The following is a 22,425-nucleotide window of genomic DNA, read 5'->3' as shown; positions in this document are numbered from 1 at the left end:
AAGACTCTTCCTAGAGCTGGCCACCCGACCAAACTGAGCAATCGGGGGAGAATGGAGGAACCTGGGAGGGAGGATCAGGAAGGTGACCAAGAACCCGATGGTCACTCTGACAGAGATCCACTGTGGGGATGGGAGAACCTTCCAGAAGGACAACCATCTCTGCAGCACTCCACCAGACGGAAGCCTCTCCTCTGTAAAAATGCATTCCTCAGTAAAAATGCACGTGACAGCCCGCTTGGAGTTTGCCAAAAGGCACATAAAGATACTCAGACCATGAGAAACAAGATTCTCTGGTCTGATGAAACCTATATTAAACTCTTTGGCCTGAATGCCAAGCGTCACATCTGGAGGAAACCTGGTACCATCCCTACGGTGAAGCATGGTGGCAGCAGCATACTGTGGGGATGTTTTTCAGCAGCAGGGACTGGGAGACTAGTCAGGATCAAGGGAAAGATGTATGGAATAAATTACAGAGATCCTTGATGAAAACCTGCTCCAGAGCACTCAGGACCTCAAACTGGAGCGAAGATTCACCTTCTAACAGGACAACAACCCTAAGCACACAGCCAAGGCAACGCAGGAGTGGCTTCGGCACAAGTCGATGAATGTCCTTGAGTGGTCCAGCCAGAACCTGGACGAGAACCTGATCGAACATCTCTGGAGAGACCTGAAAATAGCTGTGCAGTGACGCTCCCCAACCAACCAGACAGTGCTTGAGGATCTACAGAGAAGAATGGGAAAAACTCCCCAAATACAGGTGTGCCATGCTTGTAGCTTGATACCCAAGAAGACTTGAGGCTGTAATTGCTGCCAAAGGTGCTTCAACAAAGTACTGAGTCTGAATACCTATGTAAATGTGATTTAAAAAAACAAAAACATTTCTAAACCTGTTTTTACTTTGTCATTATGGGGTATTGTGTGTAGATTGAGGATTGTTAAAAAAAAAAATCTAAAATGGATTTTAAGTGTCACGCTAAAAAAAATGTGGGAAAAGGTCAAGGGGTCTGAATGCACTTATTTTTGATGCAGTTGTATCAACTTACTGTAAATTGCTTTAGATAATCTGCCAAATGACTCAATTATAACTGATTTGTAGGGCACTGCTGAGCAACGGCATGGAGCGCGCTGGCTTGCCCAACCCCCTCCCGCTTCAAAGGGGTGGCGACACAGTCGCCCCGGGTTTCTCCTTGGCCGTGGTGGGCTTCAGCAAAGGCTGCGTGGTGCTCAACCAGATGGTGTACGAGCTGGCGAGGGCACGGGCTGACCCGGAGCTGGGGCCATTTGTGGAGCGCCTTTCAGACATGTACTGGCTGGACGGTGGCCACCCGGGAGGCAGCGAGACCTGGGTGACTGACAAGCGGGCGCTGGGGGAACTGGCGGCCAGCGGGGTTGCGGTCCACGCCCACGTGACACCGTACGAGGTGCGTGACCCCATGCGAGCCTGGGTGGGCCGAGAGCATGGGCGCTTTGTCAAGAAACTTGAGGATCTAGGGGCCCGACTCAGCCAGAAGATGCACTTTGAGGATGAGCCCGCATCCATCGAGAACCACTTCCGGATCATCCAGGATTTCTGAGGCGTTTGTTCATTCCTGATTGTCTATTGGCATGCAAAGTAAAAAAAATAATAATAATACTGGCAAAGCTTGATTCGATTTGCAAATTTCTGGTTTATAATGCAAGGGGCTAAAGCTAGTTGGGTCTCATTCATCCCTCTTGGTTCTTCCTTTCAAGCAGAAGTCAATCTATCACTATCCCTATCTTCCTAGACCTCATATTTCATGATCTAAGGGCTCAAATATAATTTACTTTAAAATCCAAGCATGCAGATTCCAATTAGAATGCATTGCCCTTATCTAGACACCCCTCAGTCGTTTCTCCTAGGAATGTATTTCCTTAGATTGGCCTTTACCATAGAAAAAGTTTGCATATTGTACTGAATAAGGGCTATTTGCATGTGAACATTTGACAGAATGCACCTTTTAAAGAGTATGTAGCAAAAAATCTAACCTTTAATGAAAAGAATTGGGGAAATGGCACCGCACAGCCTACAGTAAAGTCACTTTCTAACTAGGGATTTCATGTTTAATTTAGGTAGTACAGTAATTCTGCTCATAGATTATGCATGTATGAACTACACTTTAACATCCAGCCCATAGCGGAAGGTTTAAAAAATGCTGTACTTACTAGTCGCCAAAGTTCCGGAGCATGTCTTAAGATCAAGGGCCAGACCTGTCAATTGTCAGATTATCTAACCTTGATTGTAACCTTTGCCTTTTTGTGAAATACAACACATTGATTGTAATCTAAAAAGTAGCTTTGATCCAATGTCCAATGTGGTTGAGTAAAGTTTATTTTCTTGCAATATTTTGGGGGCAACAGTTGACTATTCCTCAAGTGCAGCAGCTCCTTCCATTGAACATTGTCTTGATGTCAAGTGATGTGGTGACTTGGAGTGGGCCTCTGTTTCACCAAGGAACACTTGGTGGTGTTTGTGTGGAACAACTACATTTCCTGATGTTGCTTGGGTCAGAATGTCCCGTCTTGTAAATTGATTTATGTTCGGTGATGGACTTTGAATTGGAGGTTAGCTTAAATTAATCTTGCAGGCTGATGTTCAGCATTCATACTGTATTCTAATAGACTAGAGTGATATCTCTTGGTAAGCTTATAGAGCTGCTTTTGCATTACCTACCATGCTGGATTTCTGGTGATTGTTTCAATGGCTACTGAAATGCAATTAATGTACTTTTCTACTTCATAGCCATTCCATTTTTCAAATGCTGTTTTTGTTCAAGACATGCTATTCCATAGCTGCTGTTGTATGATTTGCCCATTTAGAAACAAATGAACAACTCTTAAAAGATACAATACTGTTGGAATGTGTGTGTGTGTGTATAGTGGTTATTTCAGTCATAAACACTTTTTATATTTGTAAATGGTTGATTATACCTAGCTGCATGCATGTCTGGCACAGCAATCATGATGCAAAATGCATTTTAAGGTACACTACATGACCAAAAGTATGTTGACATCTGCTAGAACATCTCATTCCAAAATCATGGGCATTAATATGGAGTTGGTCCCCCTTTGCTGCCATAGCAGCCTCCACTCTTCTGGGAAGGCTTTCCACTAGATGTTGGAACAGTGCTGCCGGGACTTGCTTCCATTCAGCCACAAGAGCATTAGTGAGGTCGGGCACTGATGTTGGGCTCGCAGTCGGCGTTCCAATTCAGGCCAGTCAAGTTCTTCCACACCGATCTCGACAAACCACTTCTGCATGGACATCTTTGTGCATGGGGGGGGAATTGTCATGCTGAAACAGTAAAGGGCCTTCCTCAAAATGTTGCCACAAAATTGTCTAGAATGTCATTGTATGTAGCATTAAGATTTCCCTTCACTGGAACTAAGGGGCCCAGCCTGAACCATGAAAAACAACCCCGGGCCATTATTCCTCCTCCACCAAACATTACAGCTGGCTCTATGCATTGCGGCAGATAGCGTTCTCCTGGCATCCGCGAAACCCAGATTTTCCGTTGTATTGCCAGATGGTTAAGCGTGATTCATCCCGCCAGAGAATGTGTTTCCACTGCTCCAGAGTCAAATCAAGAGCATTGAGCTTTACACCACTCCAGCCGAAGCTTGGCATTGCACATGGTGATTTTAGGCTTGTGTTCGGCTGCTCGGCCATGGAAACACATTTCTGGAAGCTCCCTACAAACAGTTATTGTGCTGACGTTGCTTCTAGTGGCAGTTGGATCTCAAGAGTGAGTGTTGCATACAAGGACATACTTCTTTCTTTTTTTTACACACTTCAGCATTCGGCGGTCCCGTTCTGTGAGCATGTGTGGCCTACCACTTCGTGGCTGAGCCGCTGTTGCTTCTAGATGTTTCCACTTCACAATACCAGCACTTAGTTGACCAGGGCAGCTCTAGCAGGGCAGAAATTTGACGAACTAACTTGTTAAAAAGGTGGCATCCTATGTCACGTTGAACGTCATTGAGCTCTTCAAGGCCATTATACTGCCAATGTTTGTCGATGTTACACACCTGTCAGCAACGTTGGCTGAAATAACCGAATCCACTAATTTGAAGGTGTCCACATACTTTATAATCGATGTTGTAATTGATAAGTTAACATACGGTCATTAAACACCTGTACTAGCTAAGTCCTTACAACTTGTGCATCCACAATGGATAAGTGAAAATGGATAAGTTTTAAGTGGAGCTTAGATGGGAAGTTCAGGATTTTACAGCTTGATGTTAGATGGTTCCTCATCCTGAAAGTCAATGGGAGTGATAGGGGCATGTGTGTCAATGTCATTGCCAAATCAACTGCAATCAACTCCTTATTTGTTTTGATATTACTTTAAGATGATTTAGCTTTTTTTCTATATAAAAAAAAACATGGGACACATGGCCATCAGCACTAGGAGGCAATGTTTCCTCATCAGTAGATGGCAGAACAATGGAGATAATTGCTTACTTGCTTTTAGCAGCACAATGCCCCAGATGATGGCATGCCTTAGTTCTGTTGTTCATGGCCGCCGGTAGTTTCTCTGTTTAAAGACCATTCTCTGCAGATGTTGTCCACAAATGTTTCTTGTGGTCTTCACACCTGAGAGGGAACCCAGTGACATAAGACAAAATGTAGAAAAAAAAGGTAGACAGACTCCATCCACCATGTAGGTTTTCTATCATCTTTAATGAGCATTCTTGTTTGCTGATGACACCTAAATATTAGATTGATGTTGATCAGAAGATACAAATGGGGATTTGAAATGATCCATTCTAAAAACAAATGGAATATACCTACAAATCTATCAAATGTGAAATAAACATCGGTCTGAAGGTTATTGCTTGTGCTTCTAACTGGTATGAGTTTGACTCAGATGTTTCCTTCAGTATTACCCTGGTAAAGTGGGAGAAGATCACACCACAGGAATGTGAAGAGTGCAAACTTGTCACCTTTGTCCCCAGAGAACACACAGGTCACTTGACTAGTATCTGTATGTAAAAGTAAATTCAGACAGCCATACAAAATGAAATCAGCAGTGGAGATCTTACAAATATAATCAAGTTGTACAAGTCCACTTTGTGCCGATTGGTGTCAGCAGTGCCTCGAACGTATGGTTTTCAAAGTCTGTCTTTGAACGGAGGACAGTACTGAACCACTCACTAATGACGTATTGGTGTTCCAGTTCTCCTTTAGGATGACAGCATACAATGAGAGCATGGCCGTGACTGGAGACAGCCCTCTCGAAGACAAAGGCTATTGTGTGTGCCAGGGCAGTGACATCTCTGGGAAACCTTGAGGACCACAACAAACAAGGATATGTAGTCTTTGCACCTCCTTGAACAAAGTGACATGTTCAGCTGAGGTCTGCTGGCAGTTAGGGTTCACAAAAATTCTTCAGGGTGGGTTACTTTCATAAATTCACAAATGGATGGGGAACGCATGCTCAACAAAAGAGCCCTTTCATTTTCTACATGGAAGTGCTCTGCTGGTAAAACTACAAATATCTCAGTCGAAACCTTTACATACATCACTTCCGTAATCAATATTTTCTCATCCTCTGTAACCATCTCAATGTCATATCCTATCCTCATAACCATCTTTTCTCTTTTAAATCCATGTCTAATCACTTTTCCAAACCTTTCATGCAAATCCCACATTCACCACCAAAGCATATTTCAATTTCATGTCACCTTACCAAAACAGCTTTTTGTTAAGCGGTGCCATCAATACTATCCCATACAACCCGTATCTTCTTAACAAACCCATCTGAATCCAGTTAAATAAAGCACACACATATGTACATCTAAATATAAACAAAACACCATCCCATTATATAAATATATTGAGAATCAGATTAGAATATAAAACGTATTTAAAGAGCAAATATAAAGAGGCACGCGGTAGTTACGACCAAAGTGAATGGTAATTTGCCCTGAGATGAGGAAATGGAATGAACAGAGGAGTAAGACTGAATAAACTCACCTTCATACACAGACAATCTGTTATGATTCCCAAATCTACCCGACTCCCATTAAACTTAAGGCTTCCTAGCCATAAAAAAAACCCACAGTAGCTTTTTAATACCAATTAAAGGAATGCAAATTACTTCAGTAAATATCAGGAAATACATTGTGTTCAAGTTACACAAAAATAACATGTAATGCAAATTAAATACCCAGATGATAAATAGTTAAATGCTTCAGTCACAGTTCCCCTAAGCAAATGACTCAAGAGGAACTGAAAACATTTGAAGAAAGACATTTGAGTAAGCATGGGTGTGGTGTTTACTGTCCATGAGTCACCTTTTTACAGAACCCTCTTAAATCTCTATTACTGTGGAATTGTATATCAGAGGAAGAGTTGGAGTTAACAGTAAACTGTAAATGTTATAGACAGACACCAGTGTGACTTGTTGGCTTACTAATTATGCAGGCCAGGGCTTGGTACTGTGCATAGACAACCTGTCTAAGATGACATCATGTGCTTTGAGATGTGGCGTGCTGGAGAGCAAGATAAGGGAATGTCACAATGTCACAGAATATAATGTGCGCAAGCCATGGCCTGAAGCTTGTTTGACAGTAGGGAGGTAATGTACAGCTTGGGTCAGGCAAACAAGGACATAGTGTGAGGACGTACTTTACTTTCACTTCCTCAAATAGTCTGATTTAGCCCATATCTGCACAGTTCAGTGTTCTGTCGAATGATTTTAGCACAAAATATTAAGAACACTGACGACCACTTACTGGCCTGGCAAAAATGGTCAAGTAATAATTTGTTGACTATTTAAATGTCTCCTTTAAAAGTTACTTGTGGCAAAACAGTATTGCATAGATTTCCCTTGAGCTATATCTGGCCTCATTCTTTAAATTCAGGGACAAAATATACCTGACAAAACAAAGACACTAGAAATGACCAAATCAGCTTACAATAAAATAGAATACTAATCTTAAATCAATGCATTATTTAGAAACACGAACTACACAGAAACAGTGACGAATTGACGTTAGATCACAAAGGAAGCTGGCTATCTTTGGTTTGGCTGGGCACTCTTGGATACTGGCGAGCAGTAGAACAGAACAGAAGCGCTCTTGGGTAGGTGACACTTGCCGGCAGGTTCCTTGCTGCATAAAACCAATAAAAGCAAAATAGGAGCTTGTGGGAGGGGTGCGCTTGAGTCACTCTTTCCCCCTCAGAAGTCCCCGTCTCCACCGTTGGTGGTGGCAGGTGTCTCCTCCTCAAAGCGAAACCTCTTGGCCTGGGTGTGGGGTGAGTCCAAGGTGAAGTTCTCCTTGTCCTCTGGGTCCTCGGCTGGGGCAGCCCACTTGGTACCGCTGCTCCTCTCACGGGGGGTTCGTGGCAGGACAGGCTCGGTACTTGGGTATTGATGCTGCTGCCACAGCCAGGGGTGGGTCATGCAGTCGGCTGCACTGGGCCGGTCCCTGTGTGGAGAGGGTGAAGACGGACCAAGGTCAAAACCAATTATTAGAAATGAAAAGCATTTGCTCCAATGCTTCCTGTCAGTAGCAGTGATTTAACCATTAGAATTCCCTGAACCTTTACTGGCTGGTGATAGTCCCACTTACTCTGGAGTTTTCACCAGCAGCTTGCGGATGAAGTCGACAGCGAGCTCCGACACCCTGGAGAAGGCCTCTTGGCTATAGTCCACGTTGACCTGGGACACGTTCAGGTACGTCTCCTGCTTGTCATCCCCTGCAAATGGAGACTCACCCGTCACCAGCATGTAGGCAATCACTCCCACACTCCTGAAGAACACAACACACACCCAGAATACAGTTAGTACAAATGTGTCAGAGGGTGCACACATGTGTTGACCTGCAAACATACATACTTCACACAAGTGCCTTAGGCAGGCACGGACATAAATCCACAGTCATTGTGTTAATATTGATGACTCACCACAAGTCAGTTGCCGTTGTAATAGGCTCATAGTTCAGGATCTCTGGAGCTAAGGTGAGAAAAGGGAGAACGAGAGAGGCCATATGATTACATCACAACATTGTTATTGTAGAATGTCAGACTTAATTGCAGCTGGTTGAAGGAATGTTGGAGGGATGTTACATGGACGTTGCCTTACCCACGTACTCGGGCGTGCCCAAGATCTCTCGGAGCTCTCCGACCATGCCCAGTTTGCGTGCCAGGCCAAAGTCCACAATCTTTATGTCCCCCAGCGGTGCCAGGCTGGTTAGAAGGATGTTCTGGGGCTGAAAGAAAGAGGGAGGGATTGGGTGAGTAGTCCAAAAGGGTAACAAAGTTGTGCAGAGTCATAATACAGCTGTCATAATACAGCTGTATTAAGCAGGTCCAGTCATTCACAATCCTTCCTGCATGAGATTGTGATTGCAGCAAATATATGCAAGTGGTGATGTAAAGATGAATAAGAGAGCAAATAGGGTTGAGAGGTGTATTTTAGGTGTATGTACATATGTTTGTATGTGCGCAGTGCACTTCTGCTTATATATATTAAGAGGTGTGGAGGGATAGACCTTGAGGTCCAGGTGCACCACGCTGGTCTGGTGGAGGAGGTGGACGCCCTCCAGCGTCTGTCTGATCAGCCGTGTGATTTGGCCCTCTGGGAGCAGCTCATCACAGTCACAGTGGTCAAAGATCTCACCCCCCGCCGCACTGTCACACAGAGCGAGAGAGAGTGTCACAGTGTCTAACACAAACTATCATAAAACTTTGTTGCATGATTGCATCCATAAAACCTAGGTGGTTGAGACTCAGCTGAGTGTATAAGCTTGTTTCATATAATTTCAGGTCAGGCAACAGATAATTGGGTATTTCCAATGGAATAGCCTTCCCCTTTCAGTTCTAAAGGCACTTTGCTTTCAGGGCAGGATTAGAAAGGCTTTTCTCAAAACTCAATGAAACTAACAGGGAGGGTAGAAACATGTCTATTGACTCTCAGAATACACAAGAGTTCTAAGGGTGGGGTTTCCCTTTATCTACTTCCCCAGTGTCAGATGAACTTGTAGATATCATTTTTATGTCTGTTTCTGGTATTAAGAAATAGAGGTAGATTTGCGAGCCAATGCTAACTAACGTTAGCGCATGACTGGAAGTCTATGGGTATCGCGCTAATTAGTAACTTTCTTCAAACTGCACGCAGAGAAATAATAGTATCAACGAGTTCATCGGACTCTAGGGAAGTAGATAACAGGCCTCATTGGCAAAATCCATAAGTGTCCCTTTAAGCACAGAATGTGGATTGCAGCCCATCTGCATTCTTCATTCTACTTTCTGTTTTGTTGGATTCAGTGTAAAGGAGTACCGATTCCAATGAAGTTCAAGGCATAATCACATACTGTCTCAGATATGAGAAACTTTCTTAAATAGCCTCTGTACAGTACAAAGATAGGTTTACATTAAAAAAAAATTGAAACATACATAAGTAGTGGATTTGAAAGATGGGTTAAGGACTTGACAGATGTAATGGAGGAAGCTGATGGCAGTATGGGGTGGATGTGTGAACAACAAACCTTTAAAATTGCTACTGATTGAACTGATAGCATTGAGTGCAATCTAAAATATAGCCATAACTCACTATTCCAGCAGCAGGATGATGTCGTGGTCTGTCTCATAGGCAGCGTGCAGGTTAACCACGCGAGGGTTGTTGCGGGCCGCCTCCAGCACACCCATCTCGTGCACCACCTCGGCCCGGCAGTCTCGGCCCCGCCGCCGCTTCCGAAGAAACTTGGCGGCAAACACCTTCCCTGTGGACCTCTCCACGCACCGCTTCACCACCGCAAATTTCCCCCTGGCACAGAGGACGAAGGGAGGGCCGAGTCATTCATCACACACTATCTGGGTCATTTTTAAGGAGACAACTTTGTTACAATATGACATCAGTTAATATTTACATTTAGACAAACATTACATTTCGCTTTGGATAAATGTGTCTGCATATATTATTATTTATCCAGAGTGACTTATAGTCAACAACCACAGTGCACTGCCAACCAAACCGTACTGTCCCGGCTTTGATATTTTTTTCTCACATTGTCTTGTCAAGCACCGTTACAGCAACTGGGTGGATGCATAACCCGGCCAGCTCAGTAAGCCTATAGCTTGGCTTAGTGTGAAAAGGGTTCAAATGAGGCCACGCCATACCCACACCCTACTATAACAAGTTGTGGTAATCAGGGTCTGAAATGAACACCTGCCACATGCAGATAGACAGCTTACCCAATGCCAAAATCAATTTCACCTGCCACCTTAGCATTTGCAGTGAAATAACTACTGTAATAGCTGTTTTCGAAGTATTTGTTTCATAGTTGTTAAATTAATTGCTCAAATAGTCGAATCCTATATAGACCATCACACCTTGCGTTGCAACACTGCCTAGCTGGGGGATGTGCGCACATGAAGAGCTAAGTGAAAGATTCATTTTTAGAAGTGCTGAGCACAGGCATAAAAGTGAGTCTAATTTACTTGAAACGAAAGTCTACTGAAGTGAGACATTGCCCTTGTGTTTCTTGGCTCTTTACATTGTTTTGTTCACAAGTTAGGTTGTTTTTCAATGTTTGCGTTTCAACTGCTAGGGAAAAGACAATGCTACAGTACTAGCCAGACTCAATCTCAAAGGCACAAACATAACTCGAGTTGCATTACTACTTAATCTCCTGTGCGTAAAGGGGCAGGTGAAAATGGTCTCAGTTTGGTTAAAAAAATGAAATTAAACAATATACCACATAACTTATTACTAGTAATACATGTATTGTTTTAGAAACATTACAAAGCATGCTCATCTGCCTTTTTGGTGTTTTGCTATAATCCTGCTGAAAAAAAATATTTGAGCTGGTAAAAAAATCTGAGTGGCTGGTAGATTTTTCAGCTACTTTGTCTTGCTCACATTGATGTAGAGGTTGTTGTCGTCGCTGCTGACCTCCCAATAGGCCAGGCCAGGGAAATTCCAGTCCTCGGGGTCTGATTGACATCACACTTTTCCCCCATCCCTAGCAAACACACCTAATGTAAACTAAATGCATTGTTAACTGAAGATCATGATTAGGTGATTATTGGAGGCAGGTGTGTTAGCTGGGGCAAAAGAGTGACCCCAATCAGGCCCTCGAGGACTGGAGATGCCCAGGCCTGCTATAGGCTGTCTCATCGTTGTCGGTGATCAGGCCTACTACTGTTGTGTCACCAGCAAACGACATGATGGTGTTGGAGTCGTGCCTGGCAATGCAGTCGTGGGTGAACAGGGAGTACAGGAGGGGACTAAGCACGCACCCGAAGGGCCCTCATATTGAGAATCAGCACGGTAAATGTATTGTTGCTTACCCTTACCACCTGGGGGCGGCCCGTCACGAAGTTCAGGATCCAGTTGTGGAGGGAAGTGTTTAGTCCAAGGGTGCTTAGCTTAGGGATGAGCTTTGTGGGCACTATGGTATTGAACGCTGAGCTGTAGTCAATGAATAGCATTCTCATATAGGTGTTCCTTTTGTCCAGGTGGGAAAGGGCAGTGTGGAGTGCAATAAAGATTGCATCACCTGTGGATCTGTTGGGGCAGTACGTGAATTGGAGTGGGTCTAGGGTTTCCGGGATGATGGTATTGGTGAGACATGACCAGCCTTTCAAAGCAAGTCATGGCTACCAACATGAGTGCTACGGGGCTGTAGTCATTTAGGCAGGTTACGTTCGCTTTCTTGGGCACAGGGACTATGGTGGTCTCCTTGAAACATGTAGGTATTGCAGACTCGGTCAGGGAGAGGTTGAAAATGTCAGTGAAGTCACTTGCCAGATGGTCCGCGCATGCTTTAAGTACACGTCCTGGTAATCGTCTGGCCCCGCAGCCTAGTGAATGTTGACCTGTTTGAAGATCTTACTCACATTGGATACGGCGAGTGTGATCAGTCGTCTGGGACAACTGGTGCTCTCATGCATGCTTCAGGGTTGCTTGCCTCGAAACCAGCATAAAAAACATTTAGCCCATCTGGAAGGCTCGTGTCACTGGGCAGCAAGTGTCTGGGTTTCCCTTTGCATTCCGTAATCGATTTAAAGCCCTGCCACATCCGACGAGCGTCAGAGCAGTTCTAGTAGGATTCAATCTTAGTCCTGTATTGACGCTTTGCCTGTTTGATGGTTCGTCTGAGGGCATAGCTCTAGCCTGTAGCTCGGGACGTTGTCATCAACGCACTTATTGATGAAGCCAGTGACTGATGTGGTATACTCCTCAATGCCATTGGATGAATTCCAGAACATATTCCAGTCTGTGCTAGCAAAACAGACCTGTAGCATAGCATCTGCATCTGACATCTTCTGTATTGAGCAAGTCACTGGTACTTCCTGCTTCAGTTTTTGCTTGCAAGTAGGAATCAGGAGGATAGACTTATGGTAGATTTGCCAACTGGAGGGCGAGGGAGAGATTTGTATGCGTCTCTGTGTGTGGAGTAAAGGTGGTCTAGAGTTTTTTTTTCACTCTGGTTGCACATGTGACATTCTGGTCAAACAGATTTAAGTTGGACTGCATTAAAGTCCCCGACCACTAGGAGTGCCGCTTATGGATGAGCATTTTCTTGTTTGCTTACGGCATTAAACAGCTCATTGAGTGAGATCTTAGTACCAGCATCGGTATGTAGTGATAAATAGACAGCTACGAAAAATAGATGAAAACTAGCCTGGTAGATAGGGTACTAGCCTGGTAGATAGGGTACTTCAGGTGAGCAATACCTCGAGACTTCCTTAATATTAATTATCGTGCAGCAGCTGTTATTGACAAAGACACACATCCCATCACCCATCTTACCAGACGCAGAATTTCTGTCCCGCCGACTGTATATTATCCATGTCGTCATTCAGCCACGATTCGGTGAAACATAATATATTAATTAATGTCCCGTTGGTAGGACAGTCTCGAACGGAGCTCATCTATTGGCACATTGGCCAATAGATCAAAATGGTTGAGGCGGGTTATCCACTTGCTGAAAAATTCTCACAAGGCACTCCGATCGCCTCCACGTGTACCTCTGTCTTTTCTTCAATCGAATGATAGGGATTTTGTCTTGGTCTTGGAGAAAGAGTATATCCTTCACGTCGGACTCATTATAGAAAAAAAAATCTTCATCCAGTTCGAGGTGAGTATAATAGCTGTTCTGATACCCAGAAGCTCTTTTTGGTCATTAGCAGCAACAGTAGGTACAGTACCAGTCCAACATTTGGACACACCTACTTATATAAGGTTTCTTTAAGTTAATCTTTCATTTTAAATGGAGAAAAGCACTGTCTACTGATAGAATGACTGTTTGTGAATTCTCATCCACGTGAAGTGCAACTAAAGCACAAAAAGAAGGTTGATACCGAGCAGAAATTACAAGGGGCATTTTAGATCTGTTTCCTCCTGCGTCAAAACACAGAATTCTGCATTAATTAGCAAGTAAAAATTACTGCTTGCGTTATCTAAGAAAGTGGCTGAATTAATAAGGTGACAGGGAATCATATAGTGTTCGCTTTCTGCAGTGTTTGAAAATGAGTTCTGTACAGCTGCCACTGCTTGATTTCCTTGCGTTTTTATCCTCTCTGTTCTCGGCCTGTCTGCTCCTCTCCACTCTTCTCTGAGCAAAACAGGTACACATGCTGCTCCAGAGCCAGTACTATTCTTCCTTCACACAAGCATGTGTCAAAATTTTGTTCATTCGCACAATGTCTCTCGTTCACATTTGCTTGTATATGTCCAAACAAACCAAAAATTATATCCGGTAGCTAATACTGATATGTATAACTGCCTGTTATTGCAATTAGTTTATTTTCATTTGTGCTCACTAGCATATTTAGCTAGCAGCCTTTATGGAAATTCTCTATTCATTTTGTTAGCATTCTGGTAATAGATGCCCAATGGGCTTTGTGTTTTTTGGGCACCCCCTTGTGTACTAAAATGGTAATACCGTAAATCCCGGGATGAGAGAAGGACGGTATAACAATATGAAAATCTGCATACTGCCCAAACCTAGTTTGTACTGTAAATTAACATTGAATTGACAATTGACAATTTCACAATCTAGGGAAAACTCAAATTGCCACCCTGTACACACACACACAAACAGGAAGAAGACCGTTTGTCTATTTCCTCTTTCTCTGTGGCTGAGCTCAAGTCTAGTTTCCACACGTCCTTGCTTCCTTCGTCCTGCATTACACTAGTAAGATGAGACACCAGGGATGGGATGTACCCTAGGCCATTCATTGTTGCTCACTTCGGACTACAATACTTTTACTTACAGCTATTATGTCACTCACATCTAAGTTACCTGTAATTAAATAATGATACATAAATTCCTCTTTCTCCAAATGCTGGATTTTAACCCACAGCAGCCAATCCACCAGTCATTCTGATCTTAACTCCAACCCACCGATGTCCACAGATTAACCCATCTTTCCCAGTATAATGCAAATTTGCTATTTTCTTTTGCAATACATTCCTACATTTTACTATAGAACTCATAGAGTCCTGAACCTACCTATTTCTACTATTTCTACAAAATATACCCTAAAAATAAATACTTTACCCAAGAGTATAATGATATGTCCAATTGACCCATTGTGGTTTTTCAGAACCCCTAACAATACAGTTTGCAGGTCCATCTGAATCCTGATATAACAACCATTCCTAGACTTGACTTCAAAAGCGAGCCACCGATGGACAGTACCATAAAATGTTCTATTGATTCTGTTTCCTCGTGGCAGTCTGCACAAGGCTGACTGTTCAATGTCCCATATATTGAGCACTCCTTTTGTATTAAGTATTTTATATAATAGCTTAAATGGAAAAGAACAGCTTGATTGTGTGAATTGTTTCATATGTCAGTTCAGACCCGATGCCAAGGTATTGGGACATCAAAAACCTTATACGGTATTGCTGTCAAATATTTTTACTGTAAGACATGGATACATTTTTGGATTTATACTAATCATTGAGCCATTAGATTTTTCAATGGGTGGCAGATAAAATTGGAATAGGCATTTACTTAGACTAATTATTTAATTTATTTTGTGGCAAAGCCGTGATGAGTTAACATAGGTGTGCAGTTTTGTCACACAATGTCTCAAGTTGAGGGATCGTGCAATTGGCATGCTGACTGCAGGAATGTCCACCGGAGCTGTTCCCAGAGAATTGACTGTTAATTTATCTATCATAAGGCGCCTCCAATGTCGATTTAGAGAATTTGGAAGTACGTCCAACCGGCCTCACAACCTCAGACCACGTGTAACCACACCAGCCCAGGACCTCCACATCCAGCTTCCACATCCAGCTTCTTCCCTTCTTCCGAGGGATCATCCGAGACAAGCCACCCAGACAGCTGATGAAACTGAATAGTACGCGTCTCTGTAATAAAACCCTTTTGTGAGAAAAACATTTATTCTAATTGGCTGGGCCTGGCTGCGCCCCTGCCCAGTCATGTGAAATCCATAGATTAGGGCCTAATTTATTTAATTCAATTGACCGCTTTTTCTTATAACCTCAGTAAAATTGTTGAAATTGTTGCATGTTGCATTTATATTTTTGTTTAGTATATTCGATCAAAGTTGCAAGATCGCTGAACTTTTCAAGGGATATGAACACCAAGCATATCGATTTCACCATCTGCCCATTTAAGTTGATCTTTTAGAGGCCAATCTGCAATATACACTTAACATAGTCAGGTTTTAGTCCAGAGAAACTCGAGAAATTATCCAAGTCCTCAATGAGGCCCTTCAAGGTTTAACTCAAGAGAAAAGTTTAAACATCGGCGTACATTGATACTTGTCTCTAAACCCTTAATTTTTTGCCCCTTGATGTTATCATTAGATCTGATTTTTAAAGCAAACAATTGAATGGCCATAATAGGTATGGTGACATAGCCAACCTTGTTTTACACCTCTTGGCAATTCAAAGTTCCCAGAAATAGTTCCTTGTATGGCAGCTCTAGCAGGGCAGAGATTGTACAAACTGACTTGTTGGAAAGGTGGCATCCTATGGTGTCACGTTGAAAGTCAGAGCACTTCAGTATGGGCCCTTCTACTACTTATGTTTGTCTATGGAGATTGCATGACTGTGTGCTCGATTTTATACACCTGTCAGCAACGGGTGTAGCCGGGTGTAGCCGAATCCACATACTTTTGGACATGTAGTGTAGCCTATAGGCTGGGGAGCAATATTTTTTTGTCCAGATCATAGCAATCATGTCCTATTCCCTTGTCAGTTCATTACTTAAACAAATGGATTATGGCTATAGCCTACCAATTAATGAGTTGTCATTAAGCTGCATAGCCAATAGTCATTAAAGTCCATCTTTGTCCATCTTTCACCTCATTTCAGTAGGCTTAGTCGAGTATATCATCTGTCGTACATCGTCTGTTTAAAAGCTGTCCTAATCTATACAGTTCATTCATTGCTATTTCTACCATTCTATATCCAGGAACCCGATTTATTTAGCTGATTTCATTGTGATGTCTCTTCCCTGCCATTTGACCCATAGTTGTGTGGGGTACACCAGAGAAAACAGGACTCATTTTTCCCCATAGCTTTTTCACGTAGAGGGCTCTGCTCATGTCGGCGTTGATATAGATCCGATGGCCCCATACATCAAAAGGTCTAACTCCTGACTTTTTGGCTTTGATGGCCAGTCAGAACTTTATATTTGTTCCTATAGTTAAGGAACTTGGCGATGATGCCCCTTGGTTTACTGATCGTGTCCCCTCTTGGGTCACCTGTTGGATGTGCTCGTTCGTTATGGGAGCCTGTGTAAAATTCTCCTGGCCCAGTAGTTGTGGTATTACCTTTTCCAGGAATTCTTCCATTCCCGTTATTCCACAGCATTCAGGGAAACCTAAGAAAATGAAGATTTGAACAGCGACTCAAATCTTGAATCTTTCAGTAAGCCACATAATGTATTTTTGTTCAACCACGATTTTCTGGAGATTCTCACTTGCATTGAAAATAAGAATTTCTTAACTGACTTGCCTAGATAAATAAAAGGTAAAAAATTGGCCTAGTAACAAACAACCTGGTGACTTGACAGTAGGTCTAAGCAAATTTGATTGGCACAGGAATAAAGGAAAAGGGTCTGCTACTCATGAGATGTGCTTCAAATGTAGGATTCAAATATTCAACTGTATAAAAAATTAAAATCTTTATGTGGCTCCTTACATGCATGTACAATGTATTCGAAAACTATTCAAACCCCTTGACTTTTTCCACTTTGTTACGTTAGCCTAATTGATTAATTGACAATACCCCATAATGACAAAGCATAAACAGTTATCATTTTAGCAAATGTATTAAAAATCAAAACTGAAATATAATGTTTACATAAGCATTCAGACTCTTTACTCAATATCTTGTTGAAGCACCTTTGGCAGCAATTTTAGCCTAGAGTCTTCTTGAGTATGACACTACAAGCTTGGCACACCTGTATTTGGGGAGTATCTCCCATTCTACTCTGCAGATGCTCTCAAGCGCTGTCAGGTTGGATGTGGAGCGTCACAGCACAGCTATTTTCAGAGATTTTCGATCAGGTTCAAGTCCGGGCTCTGGCTGGGCCACTCAAGGACATTGAGACTTGTCTTGAAGCCCCTCCTGCGTTGTCTTGGCTGTGTGCTTAGGGTCGTTGTCCTGTTGGAAGGTGAACCTTCACCCCAGTCTGAGGTCCTGAGCGCTCTGGAGAAGGTTTTCATCAAGGATCTCTCTGTACTTTGCCCCGTTCATCTTTCCTCTTGATCTGGACTTGTCTCCCACAGTATGATGCTGCAACCAACATGCTTCACCGTAGGGATGGTGCTAGGTTTCCTCCAGACGTGAAGCTTGGCATTCAGGCCAAAGAGTTCAATCTTGGTTTCATCAGACCAGAGAATATTGTTTCTCATGGTCAGAGAGTCCTTTAGGTGCCATTTGGCAAACTCCAAGAGGGCAGTCATGTGCCTTTTACTGAGGAGTGGCTTCAGTCTGGCCTCTACCATAAAGGCTGGTGGAGTACTGGAAGGTTCTCCCATCTCCACATAGGAACTCTGGAGCTCTGTCAGAGTGACCATCGGGTTCTTGGTCACCTCCCTGACCAAGGCCCTTCTCCCCCGATTGCTCAGTTTGGCCAGGCGGCCAAGCTCAAGGAAGTCTTAGTTGTTCCGAAATGTCTTCCATTTAAGAATGGAGGCCATTCTGTTCTTGGGGACCTTCAATGCTGCAGACATTTTTTGGTACCCTTCCCGACATCTGTGCCAACACAATCCTGTCTTGGAGCTCTACGGTGAATTCCTTCGACCTCGTGGCTTGGTTTTCACTCTGACATGCACGGTCAACTGTGGGACCTTATATGTGAACGACCGGCTTCAATTATTATTATTAAAAAAATAAAAAATTAATCCATCTTACATAGCAAACTTTGATATTGCGTTTTTTACATGGGATAAAAGTAGACTCAGAGCTACAAAATTGTACATCATACACTACAGTTGAGGAACAAAGTGGAAAGTAATTATGCGTTGATAGTGAAACTTGTAAACTCACGTTTGAGAAAATGGTCTTTGACTGTTTTGAAACTACTATTGGAGAGCCCTTCTTCGTCTACACCCATTCAACATTGTTCACACCCTCTTAAGCTTTAGCCCCACCCATCTCTTTAAGGGTTCATCCGAAAGTACTAAGCAGCAGTCAAGCACCCAAGCTAACTTGCTAGCTACTTCCAGACATCTAAGTGAGAGACAACAGCTCACTGAACATTACTCGCCCTAGCAGAGCTGGTTAGGCTATTATGTTATTCAGAGCGTTGGTGACTGCAACTGTGCTGTCAGATTGTCCATTTGTAAATTCAGAATGTTTCGCATTCAGAGAGCACACTGGACGCTCTGGCCGATGAGTCGGGTTGATCCGAACGTTCTGACCTCAACTGCAGTCAAGCACCCAAGCTAGCTGGCCCATATTGGCTAGCTACTTCCAGACACATAATGAGAGAACACCCCACTCTGACCATTTGACTCACCCTATAGCAAAGCTGTTTATGCTGTGTTCATGTTTTCCAGGGGGTTGGTGACTACCTCTGCTGCTGGCAACAATTGAATTATGCTATTTTTCCTGTGCAGCATTCTATTATACAGTGAACAGTGTGAGGTTCAATTAAATATTTATTGTATTGAATAGAAGCGTGAATTAGTTTGTGTAGCATAACGTTTAGAAAATGGGAACAAGCGGGTGGGCGAACAGGGCGCTAGGCTACTCAGTAAAGTGATACTTCGCCTGGTATCATATCATTATTAAATGTTGGTATCGTGACAACACTAATTTAGATGGAAAAGTAAAAACAAACAGTTCAACAAAGTGCCTGCACTGCCACAAAAACCTTTTTATTATAATGCATTGAGTATACCAAACATTAGGAACACCTTACTAATATAAAGTTGCAGCCCCCTCCCCCTTTTTCCCTAAGAACAGCCTCAATTGGTTGGGCATGGACTCTGCAAGTTCTCGTAAGCGTTCAACAAGGATGCTGGCCCATGTTGACTCCAACGCAGCCCAGAGTTGTCCTTTAGATGTATTGATACACACAGGAAACTGTTGAGCATGAAAAACCCAGCAGCGTTGCAGTTCTTGACACAGACCGGTGTGCCTGGCACCTACTACCATACCCCGTTTAAAGGCACTGAAATAGTTTGTCTTTCCCATTCACCCATTGAATGGCACACATACACAATCCATGTTTTAAGCGTCTCAAGGGTTGAAAATCCTTATTTTAACATGTCTCCTCCCCTTCATCTCTACACTGATTGAAGTGGATTTAACAAGTGACATCAATAAGGGATCATAGCTTTTACCTGAATTCACCTGGTCAATCTGTCATGGAAGGAGTAGAGAAGTTCAGATCTCTATGCTGATATTTGTTTACAAGGAGTACATGATTTATTCCTAAATAGAAATGTGGGCTTTGGATTGAATGTTTGCATATCCAAATGCTCAGTGTGACCACCCGCCAACGTGGCTGGGTGAAATAGGCATTCTTACCCACCAATGACAAAATCTAACTGCATTTGGCAGGTGTTCACTGGAAGACAAAGGAGGCCACCTGTACTAATTACCTATCTAGCATGCTTCAAACACCCGTTTGAAGAAAGCTGCCAGAAATGTGTTGTAACTGAAAAATACTGTTGGCTGCAACTGTGATGAAGCCGGCTAAAACAGTGTACAGTAAGTGTATATTTTGCATTTGTGAATTATTTTGATGTGATATGAAAGTAAAGGGATTTATGCTTCTAGAACTGTATCGCAACTAATAATCAATTCATGTTTTGATGGAGTATCTGGCTGTTTTGTCTTCCAGAGCCAGTCTACCTCTGAAAATACCTTAAGGTCTTTGGAACATAAGGAGTAACGGTCGGACTGCCTTCACTCCTTAAGAGTACATTCTTGGGCTAGGGTGTACCTAGTAATGGGTCCTTTATGGTAGGCAACACATGTTAGGTTTGGGACAGGCACACATACAGCATTTATAGTAACATCTCTTTGTGAGGATAGCCTAATCTTTGTGACCTATCTACTTACAAAAGGACTGAGGTCATCCTGTTTGAATATGGAACAAAAAATGTAAAGTTCGGATTTTCCTGAAATTTGATAACAAATTATATTGGGAGAAAATCCTTAACCCACAAATCTGTTTGTAGATAGGCCTACTACAATTGCATTTACAGTGTGATAAGCATCAAGGTTCCACATTTTAAAAAGTACACAGCGGCACCATTGAGAGCATCTTGACTGGCTGCATCACTGCTTGGTACAGCAACTTCTTGGCATCACTGGGGCCGACCTCCCTGCCATCCATGACATCTATACCAGGCGGTGTCAGAGGAAGGCCCAAAATATTGTCAAAAGACTCCGGCCACCCAAATCATAGAACAGTCTATCTGCTACCACACGGCAAGCAGTAGCGATGCGCCAAGTCTGGAACCAACAGGACCCTGAACAGCTTCTACCCTCAAGCCATAAGACTGCTAAATAGCTAACCAATGGTTACCCAGCCTATCTGCATTGCCCCTTTTTGCACTAACTCTTTTGACTCATCACATATGTTGCTGTTCATTATCTATCCTGTTGCCTAGTCACTTTATACCTACTTACAGGAAATTTTAACATTTAACTAGGCAAGTGAGTTAAGAACAAATTCTTATTCACAATGACGACCTACACCAGCCAAACCCGGACGACGCTGGGCCATTTTGCGCCGCCCTATGGGACTCCCAATCACGGCTGGTTGTGATACAGCCTGAATATGAACCAGGGTGTCTGTAGCCTCAAGCCCTGAGATGCAGCAAAATACACACACATACATATATACACCTACATATATATACATACACACACCTCAATTACCTCGTACCCCTGCACATGGACTTGGTACTGCTACCCCTTGTGTATTTATTCCTTCTTTTATTAATTTATTATAACACACACACCCCTCTCTCTCTATATGCATTGTTGGGAAGGGCCCGGAAGTAAGCAGTTCACTGTTAGTATACTACACCTGTTGTTTACGAAGCATGTAACAAATACAGTTAGATTTATAGTTGTTATAGCTAAATATGGTATCCAGCCTTGATAGGATGCGAGTAAGTATTAGCTCACTAACGTTAGCTCTCTAGGATGCAAAAGGCCAATGGAATGCATTGGAGTCATAACAAGAACTGAGAGAATGGGTTGATGGAATGAGAAAGTTTGAAAAGGGGACATTGTAACATTGGCTCACCTGCCCAACTCGCCAGTGATGTCATAAACACTGTCCATCGGTTCCGTATTGATATGGGTTTGAATTTCTCCAAATAACCCAGTCGGTCCATTGCGGCCGTCAATCCGCCTGCGAGACATCGTTGTTGTTAGCCGGACTTCACTGTGGCAATAAATTAGCACCTGTCAAGCCGAATCAAGGCCGTAGACTATCTAGCCAGCTAGTAGCTAATGTGTTTAGCCAGTGCTAAACCAGTTAGCTGAAAGTTATTTAGTTAGCCAATGTTGTAACTGTTAGCTGGATAGCTACATAGTAACGTTAACTAAGTTACTAGCTAATAGCTAGCTAGTTTGAGATGCTTTAGCTGTAGATAATAACTAGTTAGTAGTAGAACAGCTGGTTAGTTACTTGAAAGACAGGTCACGAAGAACAACGGCTACCGTTCGCTAGCTAGCTATCCTTCTAAACAACCGTACTAGCTCCCTTTTACTTTTCTTTAATAGACAACTAACTATACATCACGAATTGTCACTTATCGGGTTGATTGACAAACAACTTAAACTTTCCCTATTGACTGTTCATTAATAAGCGAGTTTAGTGCCTAGCTAGCATCTGGATAAAATCCTTCCTCCCGTTGATGTGAGCAACACGTCTTCAAATTTAGATTGCGACCAATCTCGTTCGGACGGTTTTGACATTTTGTCGCCTCGT

General features: G+C 42.9%; 3 protein-coding genes across 5 annotated transcripts in view; 1 reads left to right on the top strand and 2 right to left on the bottom strand.

Moving 5' to 3' along the window:
• lg26h2orf69 (linkage group 26 C2orf69 homolog) overlaps positions 1–2,883 on the top strand; it is a 5,125-nt gene extending 2,242 nt beyond the window's left edge. For both annotated transcript variants that reach the window (XM_020461471.2, XM_020461470.2), the window contains one exon: positions 1,097–2,883. In XM_020461471.2, the coding sequence (XP_020317060.1) occupies positions 1,097–1,574 (478 nt within the window). In that variant the 3' untranslated portion in view covers positions 1,575–2,883. The remainder of the gene's footprint in view (positions 1–1,096) is intronic.
• Positions 1–6,103, bottom strand: part of ftcdnl1 (formiminotransferase cyclodeaminase N-terminal like 1) — a 14,236-nt gene extending 8,133 nt beyond the window's left edge. Inside the window, exons 1-2 of the mRNA XM_020461466.2 lie at positions 5,999–6,103; positions 4,484–4,615 (exon numbers count right to left, since the gene is read on the bottom strand). Of these exons, the coding sequence (XP_020317055.1) occupies positions 4,484–4,539 (56 nt within the window). The 5' untranslated portion in view covers positions 4,540–4,615; positions 5,999–6,103. The remainder of the gene's footprint in view (positions 1–4,483; positions 4,616–5,998) is intronic.
• On the bottom strand, positions 4,684–22,425 carry stk17b (serine/threonine kinase 17b (apoptosis-inducing)). Of its 2 annotated transcripts, XM_020461465.2 has the most exons (8): positions 22,123–22,409; positions 21,736–21,843; positions 9,582–9,794; positions 8,521–8,659; positions 8,112–8,238; positions 7,934–7,982; positions 7,600–7,779; positions 4,684–7,455 (listed from the first exon to the last, which is right to left on the bottom strand). In XM_020461465.2, the coding sequence occupies exons 2-8, from the start codon at positions 21,771–21,773 to the stop codon at positions 7,206–7,208; spliced, it is 996 nt and encodes a 331-aa protein (XP_020317054.1). In that variant the 5' UTR covers positions 21,774–21,843; positions 22,123–22,409; the 3' UTR covers positions 4,684–7,205. The 2 variants fall into 2 exon arrangements, with proteins under 2 accessions (XP_020317054.1, XP_020317052.1); XM_020461463.2 differs by having other exon boundaries at positions 21,736–22,425.

Source organism: Oncorhynchus kisutch, linkage group LG26, assembly GCF_002021735.2.
Source record: "Oncorhynchus kisutch isolate 150728-3 linkage group LG26, Okis_V2, whole genome shotgun sequence".
In the NCBI taxonomy this organism is placed as follows: domain Eukaryota; kingdom Metazoa; phylum Chordata; class Actinopteri; order Salmoniformes; family Salmonidae; genus Oncorhynchus; species Oncorhynchus kisutch.
This window is presented reverse-complemented; position numbering and strand designations above follow the sequence as displayed.